General features: G+C 39.6%; 1 protein-coding gene across 2 annotated transcripts in view; it reads left to right on the top strand.

Moving 5' to 3' along the window:
- The window catches only part of SYNPR (synaptoporin), a 170,724-nt gene that overhangs the window by 96,538 nt on the left and 57,416 nt on the right, over positions 1-16,770 (top strand). Inside the window, exon 1 of one of the 2 annotated variants that reach the window (XM_063296416.1) lies at positions 15,525-15,644. The exons of the other annotated variant lie outside the window; for it this stretch is intronic. Within the exon in view, the coding sequence (XP_063152486.1) occupies positions 15,621-15,644 (24 nt within the window). The 5' untranslated portion in view covers positions 15,525-15,620. Of the gene's footprint in view, positions 1-15,524; positions 15,645-16,770 lie in introns of those variants that run through there. 2 annotated transcript variants of the gene reach the window in all.

The raw sequence follows: 16,770 nt of genomic DNA on the forward strand, positions 1-16,770 counted from the left end.
GAGTGCCTGATTGCCAAGGATTGAATCAGGAATCTTTTAGGGATAGAATAAGCGTTCCTTATTCTGAACTATTTAAAAGTGAACTATCAATTTTTTCCTAATATATGGATATCTCAAGGGGGAGATGGGCAGTGATAAAAATTTGACAAACAAACAAACAAATAAATAAATATACATAAAAGTCTGAGATGAAGAAGGAGATTATTTGTAATGATCAGTGTCACAAAGATCCAAATATTCCCTAAAACAGGAGCAAGCCGTTGAATTGTCCCTCAGTGTTCATAGGAAAAGTAGCTTTGGGTGAAATCTATCAGCGAAAGGTTTCAGATTCCCAAAATAATACATTTCCATCTCTCTAATATCTATGCTTTTGAGTGGCTTTTTACCCACTGTGCTGGAAAATAGTATTAGGGACCAGAGATGGATTTACAAAGAATGCTGAGATCTCATTATCCAAGATCCTTATGTCAACGTTGAGATAGTTGAAGCTTTCCAGGAAATAACTATGGTAATTGTTCTTCCATTTGAAAAACTTTTCATTTTATAGCTATTATTACTAGGAAAGGTTAAAAAACAAAAACAAGGAACCCAAGGGGCCTCTGAAAAGCATGAAAACTAGGAGGTGGCTAACTGAATCCATATTTACATTACTGAAAAGAGTTTCACAAATATATGGAAAAGTAGACCTATTTTTACAGACCTTTAGAATGTACAATGCTAGTAATGGCTCATACTGTGATTTCTAGAGAAAGCCTTAATGTCCATATATTTAGACCCAATGCTGGTATTTAGAATTGTAACAACTGCCCTTCCCCCAAAAGAAATGCTGCAGGACATTCATACAGTATTTTTTAATATTATTTCAAATTCTATTACAAGCATTGTCTTTCTCACCAGGTAGAGGTTGTATTCAGATGGGACGCGGTGGCGCTGCGGGTTAAACCGCTGAGCTGTCGATCGGAAGGTCGGCGGTTCGAAACCGCGCGGCGGGGTGAGCTCCCGTTGTTAATCCCAGCTCCTGCACGCCAAGCAGTTCGAAAACATGCAAATGTGAGTAGATCAATAGGTACCGCTTCGGCGGGAAGGTAACGGCGTTCCGTGAGTCATGCTGGCCACATGACCCGGAAGTGTCTATGACAACGCCGGCTCCAAGGCTTAGAAACAGAGATGAGCACCGCCCCCTAGAGTCGGATTCGACTGGACTTTACGTCAAGGGAAACCTTTACCTTTACTAGAGGTTGTATTCAGATATTGCAAAAATACGTAGTTGCTTAATTGCAGGTACATTCCACAACCAGGCTAACATCTTGGGTGCTTGAGCTTCCAAGTAGGCTCAAGGGAAAGAAATTCAAATCAGTCATTTGTGGTTTATTTAAAAAAGGGCAAACAAACCAGAGAAGTAACTAAACTGAGTCTACACACCTATTGCACTGATTTTAACAGGATTTCTACTCAATAATACGACCACCACTGCTACTGGCAATTAGAAGAGTTCTATAAAAATTCTCCCTCAGAGGGCAGCTTGAGAATTTTGACTGACAGGTCTTCTTCTAAAGCTAATATTTTAAGTTGAGTAAAAGAAACATAATTCTTGCATAGGAAGCAGACAGGAAGGTGAGTAGTCTAATAACTAAAGAACTAACTAACAACTTGTGCTGTCTGCATACCTAACAACTTAAGTACTGCTGATGGTAATGAGCTGATATTACTCCTTCATAAGGAAGGGAGGAGAACACACCACGCATAATAATGTATCATATGCCATCCTTCCCTTCTGTGTTTTCTATATCTGCACAATTGATGATATAGTGTAATCACTAGCACTTGAGAAAAATTCAGATAGGTTTGTGGAAATGGGGAAAGTTGAAGGATGGATATGGAAGAAACATGGCAGTATTAATATGTGTGATAACTATTGTGAATTGTATATAGACTGCTTAGCATTAAACAAACTGAAGAGTACTCTGGGTTTATCAAAAGCAATATTCTCTGCACTTAAACTTTCCTCCTCTTTGACATATACATAGAAAATGTTTCCTCTTTATTTTCTTGGTTCCTTTTCTGCTGCTTTGCTTGGATGTGTCCTATTTTGATTTAAAGGCTCTTCTTTACAATTAAATTCTGTACAGGTATCCCAAAACAATCACTGTGTAGTTTTCTGATCCTGATATCGTTGTTCAAGTTATATCTGCTACTTGATTAAATGAACTTAATCCATTAAGCATCTATATAGGTGTGAAATAGAATCCAAAGAACTAATTCCCCAAATCTCCATGTCTTTATTTACAACTGGATATTTTCTATTTTTATTAATAGCAGTAGTAGTATCAACAACCACAGCACCTTCACTTTGATTATACCCTGCCTTTCCGTTGAATCAGGACAATCAAGATGGCTGGCAACACAAAATAAATATATACAAACAATGTAAAAACAATGACCACACAATAAAAGGCAAACATACTTTTTGAAAACTTGGTTTTGTTCTTATGAGAAGGAATGTAGGTGTTTGCAAACTACCAAAAAATTTATTCTGTTCATATTATGATAGCCTAAAACAGGGCTTGGAAGAAAGCATACATATTTAAAGTGATGTAGAGTATTTGTCTTTTACTTATTTATTTAAATTATTGCTATGCCACATGGCATGCTATGCACCTCCAGGTGGCATATAATACAAAATGTACAATTTATAATGCAGTGAAATGTGAAGCAATAAAACATAAAATACATGGCTATTAATAGTGGGTGGAACAGTATCACCAGTGCCGAGGTGAATAAGGACAATGTTTCATGGACTTAAATTGAAATAAAGTTGGCAGATGATTTATCTTCATGAAGAAGGTGTTCCCTAGATTGGGCACCAGAACTAGCGGAGAAAATCGTCCTGGTTGATGACAGATGAATGCCCACAGGATAAAAAACAGTGAGGGATGTCTCCATTGACAACTGCCCTGGGGGAAATGGCAGGTCAATATGGAAGGTTTCTTTCAAAAATCTTGGCCCCAAGTTGCTTAGGGCATTGTGGATTAATTAAGAAAGCCTTGTATCTGTTCCAGTAGCAAATCAACAGCCACATTCTATAGCAGAGTGCATCATGAAACATTTTGCACCACCACCAATCAAAGCAAATATCTGTAGCTCAGGGTTGAACTGTGGAGTCCTTGGTGCTCTCTGAGCCTGGTTGTTTCCTTGCAGACGTTTCATTGCCAGACTAGAAGATGCACTGAAGATGTTGCCTAGTCTGGCAATGAAATGTCTGCAAGGAAACAACCAGGCTCAGAGAGCACCAAGGACTCCTCATTTTGCACCACTACTGGACCTTCTGGGCCATGTATAAGAACAACCCCACATAGACTGCATGAAAGCAACTGAGCTATGAAGTTAAGCTGTCCCTGTCCAGGAATGATTGTAGCTCTTATGCCAACTGAAAGAGATAACACTCCTTATCATTACAGCTACTTGGACTTTTAGTGGTGATAATGGTTCTATTACCACCTACAGTTACATGCCTGTTCCTGCACAGGAAGTGAAGTCCCATATTGAACAGGTAAACTACTCATTTTCCAGATTCAGGAGGCTTTCTCCCAGCCCAGGAACTCTGTTTTATCAGGATTCAGCTTTATTGGCCCCGGTTAGTCCCACTACTGGATCCAGCCCCTCCTGATTTAAATGTGACCAAAAAAAGAGATATCTCTGTGGATCAGCATACAGATGATACTGGGCTGCAAATCTGATTACTGCTCCCAGTGGCTTCATATAGCCTGAGGATAGCCAAGAGTACATTTTACACCTGGATATAGGGCTGAGGTCACTGATTGGGTCACATCACAGAAGTAGGCAGAGTAGACTTTTTGGAGGCAGTTGGGACAGTCTTTGTTTTTTTAACTGTGCTAAGCCTTTGTGGAGTTTATCCTATGGCTTTCATGCGTTTCCTACCAGAAAAGGCAGGAAACAGTGCTATCAGTTTTCAGCCATCATAGTCAGAGGAGACTTCTGAAGGTTGCAGAAAGAGGGCCCATGAATCTTTGCAGCTTCCAGTTGCTCACTCCTGGTAAAAAGGTTAAATAGAATTGGGGATAGTTTGGTGCTCTGTGGTGGTCCCCAGTTGCAAGAAATGAAGAGAGACTTGGTTCTTATTCCTGATTCAAATGTGTCAAAGAAATAAAACTGTTGTCAACATACTGATGATGCTATGATCCAAATCTCCTTATGGCACAGGCTTCATGTGAGTCTGTTTGTGTGTTTGTGTGCATGCGTTTCTCTACTTATTTACCGGCACACTTCTACAGAGTTGAAAGATCTTCATCCAATACGCTTCCTCTTGTCAATGATGGCAGACAGGAGTAGAACCACTACAATACAGTGTTCACTATGATCAATTGACAGAGGCGATTCATTCAGATACCTTGTTCCTCACCCAGTATAGGTCATCCATCAGGACAAGTAAGGATGATATAGTCCCAGAACCAGACCTGAACCCAAATTGAAATAGATATACCTTTTAGCAATACAGCAGTGAGCAATATGGGTATGAAAAGACATTATGTCCTATAGGGTCTCCTGGTGGAAGCCAATTGTCAGAGGTAGCTGCTTATGGCCGGGCTGCTCAGGTATATCAGCATTTACCCACTTAGTGTTGGTGGGTAATTCTCCAACTATTGTCTTAATATCTCCCAGAATTCTCCAACTGTCCAATTGTCTTAACATCTCTGGATAATACCAAGTTCTATTTGCTGGTTATAGAAGGGAACAGAGTGTTGGAAAGGAGCGATCGATATCTGTGAATATAAACTGCTTATGTCGTCCCAAGCAGAAATGTTTACACTCATTGTTTGCCAGTCAGCTACAGCATTTTACAGAATATTGCTATAAGAAGCTGAAATCCAGTATTCCATTGCCTCTCAATTCAACGTTTGCTGTGCTTGCTCAGTTGCTATTGACTCTTTCGGGTGAAGAGCATGCCTATTATTTAAAACAGGGGTCTCCAACCCCCAGGCCGCGGACTGGTACCGGTCTGTGGCCTGTTAGGAACCGGGCCGCACAGCAGGAGGTGAGCAGTGAGTGAGTGAGCAAATTTACAGCTTGAGTATTTACAGCCACTCCCCATCGCTCACGTTACCGCCTGAGCTCTGCCTCCTGTCAGAGAAAGCAAGCCCGTTGGCTGCTATCTCCAAACAGCATGAAGAAAAAATAATAAAAGGTCGGGAAAAAGGGGAAGCGCTTGAATCATCTGAAACCCCCACCCCCCCACCCCCCAGTCCCTGGAAAAATTGTCTTCCACGAAACCAGTCCCTGGTTTCGTGGAAGACAATTCACATTTTTGGTCCCTGGTGCCAAAAAGGTTGGGAACCGCTGATTTAAAATATATTTTATACTTGATATAACTCTTGAGATTTCCTCAAGTTTGCAAACACCTACGTATTATTTTTATGGCCTCATTTTGATTCCATATTCACCATCTGAATTTGCTATTAGAGGGAGCAATGTAAGTTAATTCGTTTCTTACAGAGCAGGAAAGCTAAATTAAAGGAAGATGCCTCTGCATATTTTATCTTTTGCAACTCAAGTAGTGCTTGGATTAGGCCTGCACTCATGGGCATGCTAAGAAACAGTGTTGATTAGATCCAGTCAATGATTAGATCCAAACAATACTGGTTGGACATGGGGAAAAGCCATAGGGAAATGGCTTCTAAGCCTCAGTGGGCAATGGATAAACTGACTTACAAGCATCACTCAGAAAACATAGTTCTTAGAATGGTGATGTCTAGAAGAAGTATAGCTGTGCAGATGAGAGTCTAGGTCATGTCTCAATGGTCCATGAGGTGTGCTTGACAGAATTCCCAAACTTCAACACTACGTTAGTAATAGGTCCAGGCTAGGAGGCATATTTATCTACCATATTCCATGGCATGCCAGTTGCCCACAAGTTGTATACATTGATTTTCATTCATTTGACTGCGATTCAGAATGTATTAAGGTATGAAATATGTCCACCTATGCACAGCAATACCAGCTACCTTAGCCGCTAAAATAGTTTTTCTCAGGCTCATGGTGCTAGAACCTTGACCATTTTGCATATACGTGCTGGCTTGGAATAATGAGGGATGTAATCTAACGTATCAGGAGCTTCAGACAGGGAAAGACTATCTTAAGATGTTGGCTTTTCTTTGTTACGTTTTAATTCTGTGACGAAAATTGAATTAGACTGATAAAAATCTCATTACCTAGGCACATGGACATGTAGAAACTAACAATATTTACTCAGACATGGAAATGTTATTCCTAAATATTCTGAATCTCACATTTAGAAACATGCTGTATTCTTCTAGGCCTGCATATAATTATACAACTTCCATCTTTTGCAGAGAACTTATGTTACTGTCTTTTGATGGCTATGCTATATATTCACCTTCCCAAACTTTGTGCAACTATACAGATGAAATTAATCAGGCAAGCTGGAGGTGACTGATGTGGTCATGAGTATAAAAGCTTCAAAGAGAAATAAACCATTAGAACTATATGCTCTGTGTTGTAGCCTCTTTTTCCCCCCATTCCAACTGATACTTGGTAAATCAGGAATAATTTTGCTGAACCCTAAGAGAACATGCGAAATCTTGCCCATGCAGAAATGAATTTTTAAATTGGATGTTAGGAGGGGGTGTCTGTTCCATTTGGCATGTCAAAAACTTCCCTCTGAAACTCACGTAATGATGTGTGAGTCCTGGCAACACTGCAAACTGCAGCAGGCAAACGTGGATTGATGCACAGTTCCATGGTGCCTTCACTTAGACATGAATGGGTAACTGTTCATTAAGTAGCGTGCTATTTTTAAAAGAAGAGAAAAATGCCTCCAGATGTCTTTTAGATTTAATTAATTTTGGAGCTCTGAAAAAATTAAAATTAAAAGAAATGAAATGGGAAATATTTATCAGTTTTGCCATAGGGAGTATTTACACAAACATATCCTGGCATTTTGTGATTTTAGTGGCTGACGTTAAGCATACTGCAAATGCTTTTTTACCTTTGTGAGTCTGAATATAAAGCAGGAAACTTCCAATACTGCCTGGGAATTAAACAGGGAAGCTGCTAAAGTAGAGCATGGTATAAACATGAGGAAATGACACAGTTGAATCTGTTTCAGAAGGGAGAGAAGTGAGCATTTAAAGTAAATAAACCAAGTTTAAGCAGCTTCCCTAGTACAATAGTTAAGAACAGTTGGAGTTTGTTTAGTGAGTGTGGGTTTTTGTTTTGTTTTTCTTTTTCTGAAGGCAAGATGAATGGGTGTCATGATAGAGATACATGAAATTATGCATAGTGTGGGTAGAAAGAAATTCTCTCCCTTCAGTGCAGGGAAAACTAACAGAATAGTAGGAGATTTAAGACAGTTAAATGAAGTGCTTCACACAACATTTAAACAGTAGAGCTTGCTTTTAAATGGTTTGGCAATGCATACAACTTAGATGGTATTAAGAAAGGATCTAATAGTTTCACAGAGGATGAAGCTATCAGTGATTAGTAGATAGGATAGTAAGATGCTGTCTCCAGAAGCAGTATACCTCTGCATACCAGTTTCTTGCACAGTCTAACAAAGCTTTGGCAGGGAATAAGCAGAGAAATAAGAAATCAATTCCTTTATTTCGCCACAAAGCTATAAATCAGTCCTTAGTCTTTGATCCGCATTGCACTCCATAATCTGCATCAAAGTTCAAGGGGTCCAAGCTAGGGAATTCATAAAGCCAGATGCAAGATATGCAGCTTCAGAGTAAGACAATTGTGAATTTTTTTCCAGCTAAGCAGCTTTTGACTTGCTACAGCCAATTCTGAAAAGCTTCAGCTGTTGAAGAGCTTTCCCCTGCCAGCGGCCACTGCTTTAGCTAGCTAATTTCTGGCTTTTCTGCATTACTAGCAATGTTGCTGAGGGCTGGTGAACTTCTTCTTGGTCTGAGATTCTCTATCAAAATTAGGAGAGGAAGGGCCTGCAAACAGTCTTTCCTTGCTCGTACTGGAACTTGGTTCTATAATTTCTGAGTTGCCAGTTCCTTGGCTTGGCTCAGCTTTCTTCTAAGGAAGATGATGTGGTCCAGCTGGTACCCTGACAGTTTCTGAGAAAAACAACTCATGTTGTGCTTTCCATGGTCATCTGGTTGATCAACGTAGGAAGTAGGATGCAGGACTATCTGATGTTATCCAACAGGTTATTTTGTTCATAGTCTTACACAACATTCAGAGCTAATGTGTAAAGAGGGGGCAACTTTTCCTCTCAAACAAAGGAAATTGCTTTTTTCCAATTCAGACTATTGTCTGTCTCATTAAGGTCCAAACCAATGTTTCTCAACCTTGGCAACTTTAAGATTCCTCAACCTTGCTGGCTGGGGAATTCTGGGAGTTTAAGTCCACACATCTTAAAATTGCCAAGGTTGAGAAACACTGGTCTAAACTATTTCTTTCCAAGCCCAACTTAGAAATATCAGGGATTGAATTTTGAACATGAGATGCTTTGTTTTCTGCTGCTGAGACGTGGCTGTCAACCTCGGAAAAGCACTCTGATTTTTATGATGTCTCTGCACGTACCTGTTGTATCCATATCCCATGTGGCAGTCCTCCAGCTGTGTTCTGAACTGAACTTTCTGTATGGTATTCAAAGATAGCTCAATTGCAGCACCCTGCAGCCATTCAAACAGGGGGATAATTGTAACTGGGACAAGATCACTACTTTACTTTTACAAATTTGATGAATAAATCAAAGGTTCGTGGTGCTGTTTTATTAATGGTTATTTGGGAGCAAGTCCCTTTATGTCCAGAGAGATCTATTATGTGGGTTCATAGCAGTTTCAACCAGATAGTAATTGGAGATCTTTTCTTTTTGTGTGCATGGACACTTTTACCCAGGCAGATACCAGTTAAATAATTGAGTTTTACATTGGTATTACATTGTATGATCACAGCAGTCATTGAAAGTGACCTAAAATTGTAGCTAGAGCTGTCTGATTTCTGTTTTTAAATTTTAGTAGAATAATCTGTAGAATAACCTGGATTGAACAAATGAAGCTGTATCTGCTCCTCTTTCTACATACTATAATTTGAATGGATGCATGTAACATTTCAAGAAAGTAGCCACACTTCCTAGAAATATTTGCAACCACACTTGACCCTTTTATTTCCTTGGTTTGAACGATTGATTAGCAATGCTTTGGGTAACGTTTGGGATTTTGTAATATAGAAGGCGTAGGATCATGGAAAAGAGTTTCTGCCAATTTACTGCACTTGTTAAAGTCTAATGAAGTGCACTTAAAATTAAGAAAATACATTTTGGGAGTTATTGCTTTAATATCAGTTCTTTAAATGATGGTAGGTTTGAACTCTTAAATTCAAAGTTGGAGAAAACAAAATTAGTTTGTTTCAGGTGGTCCAGTTACCTGACCATAAAGCTTTCTTTTCAGTGTGCTTTGAACCAAAGATATTATTGCATGAATAAGACATTTCAACTCCTTCCCTGCCTGCACATACCCCTTTTGTGCAGCCCACATTGCTCTAGAGGTCAGAGGGAAATCTTTTAGGGACTTTGAAGCCAAATTTATGAAAGGATTGAACTGGGGTGGAAATGACAATAGTAATGGAATGCAGATCATTCCTCATACTGTTACAATGGGATTTTTTGTAATGGTCTCTTTTTTTTCCTCCATATTTCTCATTCATCTTGTTGAATATTTGGGTTAGTTAGACTTGCATGTTAAATTTTGCTCTTCAAATTGACAGACAGTTTGTAGTGGGTAAGGCACAGGGCTAGAAACCAGGAGACCCTGAGTTCTAATCCTGCCTTAGGCACAAAGCCAGGTAGGTGACCTTGGGCCAGTCCCTCTCTCTCAGCCCTAGGAAGCAGGCAATGGCAAGCCACTTCTGAAAAATCTTGCCAAGAAAACTGCAAGGACTTGCCCAATCAGTCCCCAGAAGTCAAAAACTGACTCGAAGGCACGTGCACACATACACACACACACACCTTACATGGGAGCAAAATCTTCGTGAGATCTTCTTGGAATGTTGACTGAACTTCCATTTGTATTTCACTTGGATAAAGAAACTGTTTTAGTATCAAAGTTATATTGGCTGTTCGTTCTTTCTAGTATAATCCATATAATCTGTTATTGCTTTCTATTTTACAGAGTTGATGAGAGACCAAAAAAAAAAAAAAAGATTGAAATTCTCCCTCAGGAGAGCTAAATAATCCTCTGAATATAAATGTTCTTATTGTAGCCGTGATCTTATTAATCAAATGTGGGATGCACCTGCAAACTATTTCAGTGTATATATGGAAATTAGATTAAGAAACTCTAAGAGAGTTGATACAAATACAGGCCAAATGGGTTGATGCTTTTTAGCACCAGTTCCTAATTATATTCCCCTGACAGACTGCTAAAGATGAGGAAGCAGTTCTGTGAGGCCCGAGGATTACCTATAGGAGAAATACATGGCAGCCAAGATCACTGCTTGCAAGTACCTCAGCTGGACTATTCACAAGCATGTTTAATCATGACCTTCCTGTTTCTCCTTCAAACTGAACTATGCTGTAGGGCTGAGATTGTGTAAAGCCATATTTTCAGGTACCCCAAATAGCTTCAAAATGTTGGTCCCGCTTCCAGTGACAACATCAGGCCTATGTGAAAGAAGATCCAATCTTGTACCCAATCTTGTTCACTGTCATGTCTTCCACTGGGTTAGGGACTCATCCCCACTCTTTGTTTGATGAGTTAAAACTTGTTTTGTAAATACTGGATACATCTTACTTCTTTTTCCCCAGTGGAACCCATCAGACAATAGAAAGGTCACTGACAGTGCAGTGCAGCAGCAGAAACAATACAAAGCTTTCTCTTTCCAGAAATTGGATGTCATTCATTTTGATCACCAAGGTTTGATCCAACTGAACATGATTTGGGGGTTGCCCTTCCTCTACTTCAGAATTTTAATTCTCATTTCTGTAATGCCTCTTGTTCAAGCCAAGATGAAGCAGGCCAGCTATTGTTCTTAGTGTGGTTGTTCAATGGTATTAGATACAGCCTCTCTGGGGCTGATCTGATCTGATTCACTTTTTTAAAAGCATGGCCTGCATTAAGTTTATTTTGAGATTGCACTTGGATTCCTTTGGCTTTGATATAAAATAAGGCTGTTAAAAATATCTGCTTTCAGTAATGTCATACATATTTTCAAAATATTTTAGATGCCACAATCTTAAGACACTTGGTGGTTTACAGAAATAAAACATCTACAATAAAACAATATAAATCAAAATAGTAAAACCATTTAAAAATTAATTGAAACTAAAACAACATCCCAGTAACAATTAGGAATTCCAGGGGATTTATGTTAATTAATTAAAAGCCTTCCAGATCAGCTCAATTTTCACCAAATTCCAGAAAGCCAGCAGGGATGAAGCAAACCAATCCCCCTGTGGAAGTCTGTTCCATAAAAAGGGGGCCAGCACAGAGAAGCACCTCCTCCTAGCCTTGCCCTCCCCCAATTTTGCTATAATGGGGGACCATCAACAATTTTTCTCATACAGTTTCTATCAGATTGTGGTTGAAGGAGATGGTTTTGCAGGTATCATGTTATCAAGCCATGCAGGATTTTATAGGTTAAATTGTGCACAGAAATTTCCTGAGTCCACAGAAAACTAGGCCACCTTCAGGAAATATTATGTTTTTCTGGATTGGCATGAAACCATGATCAGCATGTAAACATTGCTTTTCAAGATACTGAAACTTTGGAAGGTACTGAAATGACTGCTTACTATGCTACCTAAAACTCACACTACCATTCTCCATTAGGCTACAATGCAGACTAGAAAATCATAGGAATGGTGTAAATCGTCAGGGCCACACAAACAAAACGTAATTAAAATTATGTATTTTTCCTGATGCTGGTGGCTAAAGCTATGCTCAGGCATAAACAATTATTCAGAAAAAGATGCTTCTTCCTTGCAGTCAGAACTACAACACAGTTGCCATTCCATAGTTTGTGGTTGAAAAGTCCACAGTTTCTCCGATCAGAATTTAAACAGATCTTACCAGGTGTTATCTTCCTAATTTGGTTCCTGCCCACCTCAGTCTTTTGTCTGTTCCTTGTCTCCTTCTCTTCAAAACATATATTTATGAGCATGGGTCTCGTTAGAATTTTACACAGTAGGAAACTAAGTGCCAAAGCAGCTATGCCTGTTTCATTGCAGGAGGAGCTGAATCAAGAGGGAAGAATATGACTGCTAATACAGAAACCATCACCACCAAAACACAATGAAATTAAGCACTATAGAGCATCCAGAAACTGGCATTTCTGCTTGGATCTTTAAACAGATGATCCCCATTCAGATAAAGGGTGGGCAATAGGGAAGTGAAACATGGCCTATTCATCACAGAAAGAGGCATTGCCTGTAAGCTTTGTGGAAGCATCACTGTTAATCATCTGCATCGCACATTAAGCTGTCAATCTGAACACAGCCTAAATTCTAAATTCCTGATTCTGTACGAAGAAGGGAAAAAGAGGAATGTAAGAATAGCCCTGTTGGATCAGAGTAATGATTATAATTCAATGTTTTGTTTTGCATAGTGGCCAACCAAATGTGTCTGGGGCACTTCTAACCAGGCGTTGTAGACTTTCTTGCTGGTGTTCCCCTGCATCTGGTATTTAGAGGAATGGCACCCCAAGAGAGGTAAACATGGACTCTTTAAGACAACCCCAGCCCCCAAATCCATCCCATTCCTTTTTTCAAGTCCTCTCAGTTAGTGGCTATCACCATAACTGGTGGGAATGAATTCCACAGCTTAAGTATATGTTGGGTGAAGAAGTGCCTTCTTTTGTTCTAAATCTTCTTCCAAGCAGTTTACTGGATGACCCCTACTTTTCCAATACGGACCGAGTTCTAGTTCTTTTGACCAAAGGAGAAAACCTTTATCCATGTCAAGTGCCTACAACAGTGTTTCTCAACCTTGGCAACTTTAAGATGGGTGGACTTCAACTCCCAGAATTTCTGGCTGGGGAATTCTGGGAGTTGAAGTCCACCCATCTTAAAGCTGCTAAGGTTGAGAAATACTGGCCTACACAGTCACTTTTTTTCCTTAACTTATAGTGTTTAACCTTTTCTCATTATGCAATGGGTATGAACCCTCTTCCAGGCAAAAATGGGTATGATCAAAAACAAAGATGGCAAGGACCTAACAGAAGAAGAAGAGATCAAGAAAAGGTGGCAAGAATATACAGAAAACCTGTATAGGAAGGATAACAATATCGGGGATAGCTTTGACGGTGTGGTCGATGAGCTAGAGCCAGACATCCTGAAGAGTGAGGTTGAGTGGGCCTTAAGAAGCATTGCTAATAACAAGGCAACAGGAGACGACGGCATCCCAGCTGAACTGTTCAAAATCTTGCAAGATGATGCTGTCAAGGTAATGCATGCTATATGCCAGCAAATTTGGAAAACACAAGAATGGCCATCAGACTGGAAAAAATCAACTTATATCCCCATACCAAAAAAGGGAAACACTAAAGAATGTTCAAACTATCGAACAGTGGCACTCATTTCACATGCCAGTAAGGTAATGCTCAAGATCCTGCAAGGTAGACTTCAGCAGTTCATGGAGCAAGAATTGCCAGATGTACAAGCTGGGTTTAGAAAAGGCAGAGGAACTAGAGACCAAATTGCCAATATCCGCTGGATAATGGAAAAAGCCAGGGAGTTTCAGAAAAACATCTATTTCTGTTTTATTGACTATTCTAAAGCCTTTGACTGTGTGGACCATAACAAATTGTGGCAAGTTCTTAGCGGTATGGGGATACCAAGTCATCTTGTATGCCTCCTGAAGAATCTGTATAACGACCAAGTAGCAACAGTAAGAACAGACCACGGAACAACAGACTGGTTTAAGATTGGGAAAGGAGTACGGCAGGGCTGTATACTCTCACCCTACCTATTCAACTTGTATGCAGAACACATCATGCGACAAGCTGGCCTTGAGGAATCCAAGGCTGGAGTTAAAATCTCTGGAAGAAACATTAACAATCTCAGATATGCAGATGATACCACTTTGATGGCTGAAAGCGAAGAGGAACTGAGGAGCCTTATGATGAAGGTGAAAGAAGAAAGTGCAAAAGCTGGTTTGCAGCTAAACCTCAAAAAAACCAAGATTATGGCAACCAGCTTGATTGATAACTGGCAAATAGAGGGAGAAAATGTAGAAGCAGTGAAAGACTTTGTATTCCTAGGTGCAAAGATTACTGCAGATGCTGACTGCAGTCAGAAAATCAGAAGACGCTTAATCCTTGGAAGAAGAGCAATGACAAATCTCGATAAAATAGTTAAGAGCAGAGACATCACACTGACAACAAAGGCCCGCATAGTTAAAGCAATGGTGTTCCCTGTAGTAACATATGGCTGCGAGAGCTGGACCATAAGGAAGGCTGAGCGAAGGAAGATCGATGCTTTTGAACTGTGGTGTTGGAGGAAAATTCTGAGAGTGCCTTGGACTGCAAGAAGATCCAACCAGTCCATCCTCCAGGAAATAAAGCCAGACTGCTCACTTGAGGGAATGATATTAAAGGCAAAACTGAAATACTTTGGCCACATAATGAGAAGACAGGACACCCTGGAGAAGATGCTGATGCTAGGGAGAGTGGAAGGCAAAAGGAAGAGGGGCCGACCAAGGGCAAGATGGATGGATGATATTCTAGAGGTGACGGACTCGTCCCTGGGGGAGCTGGGGGTGTTGACGACCGACAGGAAGCTCTGGCGTGGGCTGGTCCATGAAGTCACGAAGAGTCGGAAGCGACTAAACGAATAAACAACAAATGAACCCTCTGATCATTTTGCTTGCCCTCTTCTGCACTTTTCCCAGTTCTGTTCTATCCTTTTTCTTGAGATGAACCAGGAAAAAAAGAAAGAACAAAATGTACATTACGGATTCTACGCAGTGCTAGTATATGTGGTATACCTTTAGCTTTGGCCACAGAACGAACACCCACCACCATTGTCCATCCTGGTATGGCTTTTTGAGTGCAGGAGTTTCATGTGTGCTTCTGACCACATGAAGACAATCTACATTTTCTCCTGCCTGCTGGAGCTCCACAATCTCTCCAGGGGCTCTGCAGAAGGATGTGAGTGAATGCTGCTCAGACTTAAGAGAAGCGCAGGAGACCTAGTGTGTTCCACATATCAAAGTTAGTGCATTCACAGATCTGAGTAATGAGCCTTGCCTGTCTTTTCTGATAGTTTACCAGCAGCAACTAAGTACATATGAGAAAAGCAGTCAGGATCTTCTCTCGAAGGAGGAAAGTATTAAATTCCTGTCCACAGACTACGTGTACTTAGTGTCTAATAATGTGAGGCCATTTCTCTCCCCACACCCCCATCATCACCTCCCCCCAGCAAATAAGACTGAGGCTGTTCCCTGATTGGTATATCACCTCACTTTCTCAGAGCATTGATTTTTCTTGCCCTCCTTTTATTTGCTTCATAAAAACGGTGACAAGGAGCTACACAGTCTGTTGTGGAGCTTTTGGGGTGCTTTTATTTTTAGCATGAGCCAACCTTTTTCTTCTTTCAGATGAAGGAAGTTGGATTGTAAAACCGTTTGTAAATGTGTATGGTGATATTTGCTCCGGTAAGTTAACATTGTGCGTCCAGCAACTGGAACTGCAAAATGTCTTTTCTAAGGCAGTCTTTGAACATTGTAAATTACTGTACTGTGGCATGTGTGTGGATTTGTGTTAACTGCCTCCTTTGTTTAGCTTCCTTGATGCTTTTAACAATATCTACTACTTTTTCATGTGTGTGTATCTGTGTGTGTGTAGAGAAATATTTGAGTGAACTTATCTTGCAGTTAGGAAACTGCAGAAATGTGGGCATAAGAAAGAAATAATGTAAAATTGAACTAGTGAAGCACTGACCCATAGACTTACACATTTCACTCTCCTGTTCCCCCAAATCTTTTGTTTTGGGGGGTGGTTTTTAAAATGCAATTCTTTGAAAGATAGACCAAGAAAAATGGGCAATAGAGATGCTGTTTCTTATTTGTTTTATTTGACATATTCTGTCTCCTTTTAACATAACTGTTAGTTTAACATGCAGTATGTGTGTAACTGCAGGCTTTATTCTGTAAAGCAGAGATTTATTTTGCTCTTAACTTTTAAGAACATTAACCTTGTCCTGTTAAAGGTATTCTTTATTTTATGTAATTTTCAAAATAAATCTATGTAAAATAGCTAAAATAAATTATACAAAATAGTACCAGATGTACATTTTATTTTAAAATAGGGAAGTAATATTGTATGCAATTATGAAATATTACAGTAACTCTATATCTGAGAAGAGTAAGTAGGAACTGTTCCTTTGTGGCAGGAACAGAGATACCTACTAGAATTTCTGAGCTTGTCTTATTCAATTAAGAAATGTATACTTGCTTTTTACTCTTCTTGGAAGTGGCAAATTTTGAAAACTATGGAAGAGCCATTAACAGCCAATAGCAATTATGGGCTTTTATCCCTCAGAAATGCATTAAGTTTGAATGTTCGGTGGTTAACTATGATCTGTCAGTTAATTTTTTTGTCTTGTTCAATATAACTGGACAATTAGAAAAATAATAGGCAAAGCTGATGTTCTAATTTCCTGAGGAAACTCTTTTGAAGTAGGCATGCTAATTAAAGCTGTTCTGTTGCATTTTTCAAAATCTTTTTAAAGTTACTTCTCTCCCACTTAAACCTAAATAAATTAAAATATGTTTTGCTGGT

Source organism: Candoia aspera, chromosome 2 (assembly GCF_035149785.1).
Source record: "Candoia aspera isolate rCanAsp1 chromosome 2, rCanAsp1.hap2, whole genome shotgun sequence".
Lineage (NCBI taxonomy): Eukaryota > Metazoa > Chordata > Lepidosauria > Squamata > Boidae > Candoia > Candoia aspera.